The sequence below is a fragment of the Dermacentor silvarum genome, chromosome 8 (assembly GCF_013339745.2).
Source record: "Dermacentor silvarum isolate Dsil-2018 chromosome 8, BIME_Dsil_1.4, whole genome shotgun sequence".
Taxonomy (NCBI): Eukaryota; Metazoa; Arthropoda; class Arachnida; order Ixodida; family Ixodidae; genus Dermacentor; species Dermacentor silvarum.
Genome location: NC_051161.1, coordinates 182,252,252 through 182,263,602, shown reverse-complemented (window position 1 = coordinate 182,263,602; position 11,351 = coordinate 182,252,252). Strand labels below are relative to the sequence as shown.

The following is an 11,351-nucleotide window of genomic DNA, read 5'->3' as shown; positions in this document are numbered from 1 at the left end:
AACAGACAGGTGAGAGCAATCTTTTCAACATGAACCTGAAAGTCCCCGAAATTAAATGTAAATTTTCATTCTATATGTTCAGCTTCAGTCCAATATATATGTGGTGACAGCAATTTATTCTGCAGGTCAGTAGACAGTGCAGAGACTGACCAAGATGCAGTGTTTCATGCTGAAAGGCAAGTAGTTGCAGTAGGATTACTGTGAAAGTTTTGATGCATCCATGCTATTCACACTTTGCAATACAACCTGTTTTTGACACTGTATACTTCAATTTTCTCCTCTGGATGAACAGGCCACGGAAGATCCCTAGGATGTCCGCCAGTGATTCTAAGTAAGATAAGAGCGCAAATATTGTGACCATCACATGCCTAAAGTATATACCATGTTTCTTTGCAGCTCTGCACCGCCGGTCTCGCATGTGGACATCGCAACAGTGTCTTAGTCAATGCGCGCTGCCAGGACATCGCAATCTACTAGAGAATGTCATGACCTTCCATACTTTTTCTGCATGTCGCTTGCACAACAGTTACGCTTACTGGATACCCATCAGCAAATAGATGCAATTACAGCACTGCAACAAGTGATGCATGAGAAAATTAATGAAGCAAAAGATGCAGTGCCAAATAACTGAAAATTAGCTTCCTGGCTCAACTTTCACACATACAAGAAGTGTCTTAAGACTATCGAACTCTATTTACAGTCGAACCTGGTTATACCGAATTGTTGTCTGTGTCAACCGTTTTTAACATCCCCTTGGGTATCCATTGCAAAAGTATGGCACTGTACCATACGCATATTTTAGGTATTTTCACAACCGCGAAGGGGATGTCGGCATCAAATTGTGCTGCTTCCCTTCAAGGCTGTGGGGAGAACCCGGTTGGCTGAAGGTGGATCGTCGTGGTTCGGGCCGTCAAGTAAGAGTCGCTCTTGCGAATTTCTGTTGAACTATGACGCAAACGCAAAATTTAAAAATAAAAAAAACACAAGGCAGCATCCATGAAACGCACAATAAAGCGACAACTGCATAAACACGCGTGATCTGATTCCCGCTGCTGTAAATTGGTTTGGATAATTGTTGAGCTATTCTCGCTCCAAAACAAATGCGCAGTGGTTGTTATGTGTCCAAATCTAGCTTCGTAAGCGCTCCGCGTTGGACCTTTGTACGCACTGTAGTTCTTGTTGTGCATTAATAAGCCAACGTGCAGCTCCTTTCTGCGCCTGGATCAAGACGCGACTGCTGATACCGGGCTCATTCATGCCGACGTTTTCTCGCGTTTAGAACAACGGAACTAAGGCTGGAGTGCACCGCAGCCCACATCGAGTATTCGCAAAATAGCACTTCTCTCGCGCACGCTAACACACATTTGTTCAGGTGTTGTTTAGTGTCAGCTGATTGCTCTCTGTTATGTTTCTGCGATGATGACCTCTCACACTGGAGCCCGAATGACAACACCAGAATATGCTCGAGGCACTTTGTCACGGAGAAAAAAGCGCCATAAAGAATCATTTTCAAGTTACCTTCCAACTCGCCAAAACCTCGACAAATGTGATAAGCAAGGCACGCTCGAAGTATACTGAGATACCCATTCACTGTCACACATGGTGGCAGCTTAGCGGCTATGGCATTCAGTAGCTGTACCCAGGATCTCTGCCAGAGGGGGGGGGGGGGGGTTGACAGTTTGCCAATACCATCGACATAGCACTAATTTCAATTTCTTCATGGGAAATTGTCAAAAAATGCGCTTTTTGTGAGTGTGTAGACGATTGCGCGTCTTACATCTTAGTTGCAGTACTTAAATGCGCAAGGAAAGAAAAGGGGTTAAACAAAAGAGGGGGGTTAAGTCGGCCTAAGGGGGGGGGGGGTTACAACCCCCGAAACCCCCCCCCCCCCCGTCGGTGTGCCACTGATGGCATTGTGCTGTTAAGCACTAGGGCGCCAGTTCGAGTGTTTGTCATGGTGGCTGCAACAAAAACAACCATGTACTTAGATTTAGGTGCGCGTTAAAGAACCCCAGGTGGTCAAAATTAATTTGGAGTCCCCCATTACAATGTGCCTCATTATCATATCCTCCTAAGACCCCTTGTACAATACATTGCAACTCTTTTTCGCAATTCACTGGGAAGTGATTACGCAAAATATTCACTCTGGGTATAAAGTACGGTGCATATGTAGCTATAAAGAAGCGGTTTACTTATGTTCTTGTCATCCGCTTTAGAGAAATTTGACAATAAGTTGGTCTAGACTTCTGTGTCGTCCCAGACGGCCGAAAGCAACCTCGAGGTGTCTTTCAATGTCACTGAGATTGTGTGAAAATACCAGATGCAGCAGCAACATGGCAATATACTACGCATAGTTACATCTTCATCTCAGCGTTTAAGCAATGAAATGTCCTTTTTACCATAGCAAACAGGAGAAGATGATAAAGGTGGTTAGTTTTTTCTCGCACAATGGAGACATAGCTTTTGGCCCATCTAACCGCGATGTTCAAATTTTAAAAAATTGTTTTTCAGATTTAAAACATAACAGCAGACAATAAACACCACCTTGAGTGTTTAAGTCCCATCATTGTGCTCAGGTCTCAGGAGGACGTAGTGGTTTTGGCACGTAAAACCTTACTGTAATTTATTTTTGCCAACACGTTTTATATATGAAATGCTGCTCCCTACAAGACTGATCTGTCATGTCATCAGAAATGTACATGTTGACGGAACAACACTATTTTAACAGATGCTATCAAGGCATTCAATATGACAGGTTGTGCAAGCCATGCAGGAGTAATAAGGAGCTCGTCTGAAAATTTGGAGGGCGCTCATACAAGGGTCCTATTTGTGCGCCGTTATGGTGAGTTTTCTTTATTAACCTTTACAACATCACACTTGTGTAATGTAGTGATGAAGCATGCTATACTCAGGAAGGACTAACTGGCATGCAGTGAAGCAAACAACAAGCTGCCATTCAGTGCTGGAAAGAGAATCGGTGCTTCATGAATGTCAATAGGCTTCCTGGTTCAGCACTCGTGCTCGGCAAGAAATGAATGGCACGCGATGTTTTCATGGAGTGAGCATGCAGAAGAGTGTCCCAGACATGCGGAGTTTTCAAATATGTTTTAGATAGAAGCATGTTAGACTTTGAATTATCAATATATTGAGATATTTCCCGATACCCTTAAATTTGGATATATCCGGGTTCGACTGTACTTTAGCGAAAACAGATAATCAAAAGGGCAGGTGATGTGTTTTGTTTGCAGGTGTCATACCCCTCAGCTGGCGCGATTTTTCTCATGTAGGAACAATTTTAAGTTAGCGCCAAAGACGGAGCATCTATTTTTCTAAGAGCATGGCTGAACGCCTTTCGAAGAGACAGGCTTTGTATGTACATTCAGCACGTTTGAGCTGCCATGAACCAGTACGAGATGTAAATACACCCTGACTGTGACAATAAACCTTTACTCACCACTGCACAGTGTTCTGTCCTTGATCATGTACTCTTGCCAAGGGATCTTGCCATCAGTGACGAAGTACTTGGCAAGGAGGTCTCGCACTCTGTAGGCAGCTCTAGGAAAAAAATTCACACAACTGTAAATATGCAGGAGTAAAATCAAGAAAGTGCCCTGCGCACAGGAATGAGTTAGCATGCTTTCTGTCAAGTTTTTTTTTTACCTTGCTTCTTTGACCTAATAGTGAGAGAAGAATCACTCGTTCGTTCGTTCGCAGAACAAACGAAAATCCCCTATTTGGTTTTCAATATTCAATAGTTTGCCTTTGTGAAAATAATGCTATTGATATCAAGCCTTGCAGAAAAGTACTAAGTGTGCACTTGGAATACGTACATTGTACAACCACTAGTCTGTACACCTCTACGGGAAGCGCGTCTTCTTAGTAGCCATTGCAAGGAACTTGCAGCCAGGACAATAGAGACAGCGAAAATTGCTATTGAGTTGCAACACGTTTGCAGTGATTACAAGACACACTGTGTTGTGGTGTGATGTGGCATTGTTGATTGGAATGAGACTGCCACTTCGTATGTCTGCTGATGCACTCATAAAAAACTTAGAATTCACAGTTCTTATAGGCAGATTCTATTTAATACAATTATCGTATCAACATTTCAACAGACCCCCACTTACACAAGTGCCACAAGAGCCATTGTTATTGGCCTTTGTATTGCTAATCCTTAACAAGGGATGAATGTAACTTACATAACTTTTGACAAATGCTAACAGGTGTTATATACGTTTAAGGACACTTTAATGCAATAAACGCACCACATTAAAACTTCATTACCTGGTTGAGTGACAGCCTGTGCTACGCAGTGGTGGCAGTGCAGTGTTGCTGCTATCCTCGGCCCTCCAGCTGCCTTCAGTGATGTTTCCTTGCCAGTCTAGGTGGTCAGCTGTTCCAGGAGGGCAGTATGCAGACCGGGAAGTGGGGGACTCCTTGAGCAGGAAGTTGTGCAGAACGACACAAGACAGAGATAATTCTTCTCACGTTGTCATCCTTAGCTTTGAATGGGCGGCGCAGGATGCACCACTTTTGTGCCATTATGCCGAAGGCATTCTCTATGACCCGACGGGCTCTGCTCAGACGGTAGTTAAAGATCCTTTTGCTGTGGGGCTCAGCGAAGTGGCTCGTCAATGCAGAATCGCCTTGGTCACCATGTAACTGCTCCTCCTCCGTGCTAGCAGCCAAAAATGGGTGAAGACCTGCACGACAAGTTATGCACATTTTTAGCCGCAAAGACTTTTCCTGTAACAGCTGTGACAAGATAATGTGCAAGAGCAGTATGTACATCGTGCCTTGCTTCTGTAACATTGTCTTGCTAGTGTATCAAGAAAATGCTTTCTCAGGAAAGAAAGCGAAGAAGCACACTTCCAAACAAAAGTTTACATATATGTCAACAAAGCGATTCAGGTGCCTATAACGAAAAAAATTACGATGATGCTAGCAACCGCCAAGTACGTTGTAAATTTCTAGACCGATATGTGCCCGGCTAGTGTAATCTATGTCCACGGGGTAATGCCGTTCTAGCAGGACAAATATGTTGACGAAATTGCATCTTCAAGAACTATGTGATCATCTGATTCAGATAAATCAATGCCCCATTTGACGAATTACCTTCAATAAGCACTAACCCAATAACAATGTGTTCTGAGCAGTTCATTTTTCTGTGAATTCGGTCATTAAACAGCTTTAAATAAGTAACATTAAAACAATGCAGCCCAGTAGGCAAAGAAATGTAAAGGTTACACTTGCTTTTCCGGAGATATGGCCGCATCATGTAGGTCTTTAAGGGAAACGCTTCATCTCCCACCAAGTAGAAGGGAATATTGCCAACGTTGCCAAGCGGTGCATCGGGGGGAAATCCTTGCTTGTTTGAAAGAATGGCCTCTTGTAGCCTACTTCGGCTGAACACTCCACCATCTGAGTCACTCCCGTGGTGTCCTATTTCTACGTACAGAAATCTGAAGATGACAAGAATATTTCTCTGTAAACACTCCACCTACCTGTTAGGTTGACTACAAAGTAGTGGCTTACAAAAAAAAATCTATATTAACAAGCATCAAGGATGCAACTTCACAGCTTACATTACAGTAAGCTGTCCTTTTATATCAAAACGCTTTACACATTTGCAGTAATTCGACATACGAAGACCGCCCCCCTTACTACCTTTTACTGAAATTAAAATTTCTGGGGTTTTATGTGCCAAAACCACAATATGATTAAAAGCCATAATGGAGGACTCCGGATTAATGTTGACCTAGCTGGGGCTTTTTAACATACATCTAAATATAAGTAAACGCCTTTTACTGAAGAACAGTTATCAGTACACTGTTGATTAGTACCTCAGACTGAACATAATTGTACTGCATGCTGCTGACCATGATTAATGTTAGCACCAGTAATGCATCGATTATGAGCATGTACCTGTAGCAGGCGTCGCTGATAGCAAGCAGTGATTTATACCCCTGTCACACGGCACATCTAATGTCATTTCCAACGAATGACATTCGCTCGTAATGTCATTTGTTTGCTGTCACACGGGAAAATGTAATGGCATTCGTTGAAAATGACATTTGCAAACGAATGAGTTCGCCGAACTCATTCGCATTCGTTTTGGAACCAAATGTGTAGTCTCAACACCAGGAGCCCACCAATCAGCTTCGCAAACAGTGCATGTTTTTTATTGTTTAACAAAAATAACTCTTGTTTTGTGAATTTTTATTGCATAATGTTCTACTTTCATGGCGTTTAAGTACACCACAGTGCATAATTGCCGAAAGCTACTCTCAATCCAGTGACTAGGCGGCCGTCTTTGGCTTTGGCTGTGGCACGGTGGCAGTCGTGTTTATTCGCGCCAGCCGTAGCCAGCAGCGCGCACTTCGCAGGAGCCGCTTGGTTAAACACATGTGTATTTTGCGATGACACCAAACCAAGAAGACTGTGATGTGGACATTAGGAGCCGCGCGCAGTGGTCCGAAGGGGAAACCCACACACTCAGCTATGTGAATGAGTTTGCGCACAGCCGCTCTTCGTACTCCCTAGAAATCGCTTCTTGCGCTTCCAACTTGAGGTTCAGCTTCCTTTCGTCGTTGCGATGTCTGGCCCGCATACAAATCAGAGCAGCGATTACACGCAACTGCCGTTCTCGTGCTTCTTCAGCAGACATAGCGGTAGTTCTAGCCACCGTAGCGGTAGCGCCCATAGTGTTTTCCGCCATGTTGTTTGCCTGATCTTTGGCTTGGCTTGACTAGACTCAGTTGCCAGTGTCGACAAGTTAGTGATCCAAAAACACGGTGTGAAAGGGAGGGTCACTCATTGCAACGGATTTTAGCATACTACAAAATAATCATCGCACTAAATTAGGACAACGACGCTATTATTGCGTCTCTTTTTTTTTTTACTATCGTCATTGTCATCATTTTCAAATGGCATTAGTTCTCGCCGTGTGACAGCGCGCGGTGAAAATGACATTAGATCTGCCGTGTGACAGGGGTATTACTGAAACATTTTTTGTAGTTGTAGTCCTCACTTCCTGATTTTGAGGGGCATTTTCGATGGCAACATGTTTTCCATCGATTGCGCCCACACATTGGGGCATGTTCCACCGTTTCTCGAAGTCGCTTGCAATCTGAAAGATGAGCATACATGAGATGAGAATTAATGCATATCGCTGTCTTGTGAGCAATAGGCACATTGATAAAAATGACCATTGCAGAGATGACATATAAGTTATACACGTGCAATCACAATAAAAATAGATGTATCAAAAACGTGTGTATTACATGGTGTTTACCTGTAGCCACTCATCTGCACTTGATGGACAGGCAACATATAAAGGTCCAAGGACGTCCCACAGCACCTGGCACACCGACGACACAATGCCACATGCTGTCGAGCGTCCATTTAGGAAACTGAAACAAGATGAGCGGAGAGTTTCCCCTGCAGCCAAGAACCTGTACAAAATAAATACATAAACAAATTCAGAGAGTGTGCACATTTCCGTAGGGGTGCAAGATTAACTAAATGGGAAAATATGCACACTTAAAGGAAGTCGATAACAACTTTACAAGGATGTTGCATTGCAATTGTCTGGCATATTATGTGGCTCGACATAGGTAGCATGTTGCTCAAAACCAATGAAAGCAAAGGAGCATATATGAGTATGTAATGTATGACAAATAGGCCCAGTTTCTCAACGCTACAAACAATAGGAACATAGCGACATAACATTCGTCCTCTGATGCTATAAAGCAACAATAGAGGTTCCTATGCTAAAGAAACACTGCTTTGGAGAAGCGTACTTTTAACATTACCTGCTCAACTTAAACGACAGGTATGACATTACCTGTCACCCTTAAAAGCCATTCACTGCGCTAAACAAATTTTCGTTAATTAACGCATTTTCAAGAAGACACGGCGGTAGGGTCACTGATACCACGGGAAAAATCTGAAATGAACGCTTTTTATGTTTCATTTCACAGAGAACACGAGACGTCCTCGACAGTGACATGCACGTATGTTTTGGACATCTTACCCGACAGTTTGCGCAAGCCGGTGCTCGGGGCTGATTGCTTTCCGGAAATTAGTGTCTTTCTTCCGAATGTGGGGTCCGACAAGCTGCACGAGCGTGTCGAAAGTACGTGGAGGCATCCTTAGGTACCTACGAATACAAAATACATTACGTACGAGACGTTCAGACCCCGGCGACGAGACGTTCAGACCCCGTCCAGCACGGTTCTCGGGCTCGGCACGCTCAGGAGCAGCAACGGCAGCAGCCAGGGAACGCCTCGTCCAGCAGCACGGCCTCGGTGTCCGGCTCGTGCGCGCCTATCGCAACTGACGTGCTACAGTCGCACGTCCAGCACGGCCTCGGTGCCCAGCTCGTACACCGCTCGCAATCCACGTGCGGCGGTCGCACGTGAGGACCGCGTCTAGCACAGCTCAGGGACCGACGGCCCTCGGGACAGCCAGCGTCTCGAGCACTGGCAGCAGGAGCCCTGGTTCCTCGGACGCCCTCGTCCACGCTCGGCTCCGCGATCATCCGTACCTTGCCGCGGACGTCTCGCTAGGCAGGACCTCTCGCCTCGTTCACCCCAGGAGCTCGGAACTGCTGCTCGCCTGGTTCGAACGCTGCGAGATCGCGCCTGGTGCCGCCGTGATGATGATGATGTCCTCAGCACATGGCTCGTACCCACTTCGGGGTTTGGCCAAGAATTGAGCACCTGCACTTCTAGATATGGATTCGTCGTGCTCGTGCACCCGTTCACTTCTTCCCGGAGCTTGGGTGGCCGCTCCGATCCTCCAGCGGCACCTCGCGGCACTTACATATGACATATTCACATAGGTTTTGCCCCGCAGGGGCGTCTGCGCAAGCAGGCGTTTGGTGAGTTGCGCCACCACGTACCCGAGCACACGAGGATTGGACCCTCCCGCGTGTAACGTGCGCGGCTTAGCCGTGTCCGAGGAAAAGAGGATCCTGGGGGTTGAGCCAATGCCGGGTGTTTGGACCTTTATGGCCCCCCGGCGGAGGCAACACACCTCTTTGGCCTCGGCTTCACGTAGACGGCACCCCCGGACTGACCCACCCGGGGGAAATCGGTAGTTGCCTTTTCCTGTCTCTCTCTCTCCAATCTTCGTCTTTCTCTCTCGCCTTTTCATCTTTCCTGTCGTCTACTCTCTTCTATATTACTTCCTTTTTCGCTGGCGGCAAGGGTTAACCGTGTGTGGCTATTCTACCTTGGGTACACCATATTTGGTTATAGTAGCGGCGTACGACTGGCGTCGTGCAGACTTGTGTACAAGCTCTGCCGCGTCCCCTTGTTGGGCTGCGTGGTGGGCGGTCGGCGCTGTTGCCGAACATACACACCTTCTTATGGCAGCGCAAACCTCTGTTGTGTATGATCGGCCTCTGAAAAGACGCCGCACCGAAGCAACATTCCAGTTCTTTCGGAGCAACACCCCAGCATTCCCCAAGTACCATGTAGTCCATAGTGAAAACAACACACCCGTGAGAAAGCTCTCTCCCTTCCTGGTGGCCAAGTGCCCAAAAGACAAAATTGGACCGACATATAAAGCCTCAAAAATGTCTAGCGGGGACCTCCTCCTAGAACTAAATGATAAAGATCAAGTACAAAAGCTCTCAGAACTTACCAGTATTGGTGATGCCACAGTTACAATTTCAGCCCACAGAACTCCAACCACAAGTAGGGGTGTGATATCCGACGAGGACTTCCTTGGCTTGAGCGATGAAGAACTGCTGGAGGGTTTCCAGGAACAAAACGTGACCAAAGTACAAAGAATTGTCATCCGTAGAAACGATCAAGAAATCCCGACAAAACATGTTATACTCACCTTTGGAACAAGCGAAATGCCTACCTCTCTCAATGCAGGATATGTAAAAGTAAATGTCAGGACATATATCCCGAACCCCAGACGATGATTTCAAGTGTCAAAGGTTTGGACATGCTTCACACGCATGCCGAGGACAAACAACCTGTGCTAAATGAAGCTCAAATGATCACCAATCTGACAATTCCACTTCTTCTCTACACTGTGTAAACTGCAAAGGGGACCATGCAGCTTACTCGCGGTCCTGCCCTTGCTGGAAAAAGAAAAAGAAGTAATTGCACTAACTGTGAAAGAAAAAAATCTCGTTCTATGAAGCAAGAAAGCGACTGTCTTACCTTTCGAGAAGTTATGCCGATGTGACGCAGGTGGGGGCAGCGTCACAGAGGCCTCGGGAGTCCTCCGAGCCCACGCACAGTGGTCTCGCAGTGACCCCTCTCGCCCCCGTGGTGGCAGCAGCCAGTGCTGCCGCTCCATCCTCTTCGAAGGGCCCACAGACACCAGTCTCGCACGGCCCTAAACTCAATCGAACCCCAAGGCCCGAGACACGTGTCCCGGCGCCCCACTCTCGGTCCTCCAGTGCCTCAGAGAGAGCGATGGAGGTCGACACAAAAACTCCGGTGTCGTCGATGCCGAAGGACAAGCACTCTCTCGAGCGCGCAAAACGGGACAAAGTCCCAATAACCACCCTAATTAAGAAAGTGATAACCTAAAGGTTATTTCTCCTTTATATTAGCTTCTTTAGCTCTATGCCACCAAACATCTTTCTTATTTCTTATTCATTCGTATTCCCATTTTTTACCTTTCAGCTTCAAAATGGCTTTTATTATCCACTGGAATTGTAGAGGACTCTTACGCAACTTAGGTGACATCAAAGACATGCTAAGTAACTTCTCTCCTGTGGCGCTATGCTTGCAGGAAACAAACCTAGGCGAAAAACATAAAAATTTTTTAAAAGGCTTCACAGTACGACGCGACCGTACCCAGGCAAGCCGGCTTTCGGGTGGTGCAGCCATTGTTCTGCAGGGAGGTATTGCAGCCAGAGAAGTTGCCATTAACAGTCACATACAAGCCGTTGCTGTCACCATTTTAGCGCACAAAACCATCACCATTTGTTCGCTATACATTCCACCTCAATCACATTTTACAGTAAGAGACCTAGAGTTAACTTTAAATCAGCTACCTCAACCTTTTTTAATAGTGGGTGATTTTAACGCACATAACACCTTATGAGGTAGTAGAACAAACGACACCAGGGGACAAACACTTGAAGATTTTATCCTAGCGAATGACGTATGCCTTTTAAACACTGGTGCTACAACCTACTGCTCTCCAAGCACAGGAGCTATGAGCTGTCTGGATCTAGCACTGTGCTCTCCGTCTCTCTATAGTGATTTCCAATGGAGTAATAGATAATCATCATGGTAGTGACCATATGCCTGCAATCATAAAACCAACCTCCAAGCTACCTACCCTACCTTCTAGACCACCCCGTTGGAAACTTC

General features: G+C 45.9%; 1 protein-coding gene across 1 annotated transcript; it reads right to left on the bottom strand.

The window, feature by feature from the left end:
- Positions 1-563: 563 nt before the first annotated feature.
- LOC119462613 (uncharacterized) lies at positions 564-4,812 on the bottom strand. The gene is made up of 4 exons (XM_037723944.2): positions 4,797-4,812; positions 4,285-4,480; positions 3,455-3,555; positions 564-571 (listed from the first exon to the last, which is right to left on the bottom strand). Exons 1-4 carry the CDS (start codon positions 4,810-4,812, stop codon positions 564-566), a joined length of 321 nt encoding a protein of 106 aa, XP_037579872.2.
- Positions 4,813-11,351: the final 6,539 nt, after the last annotated feature.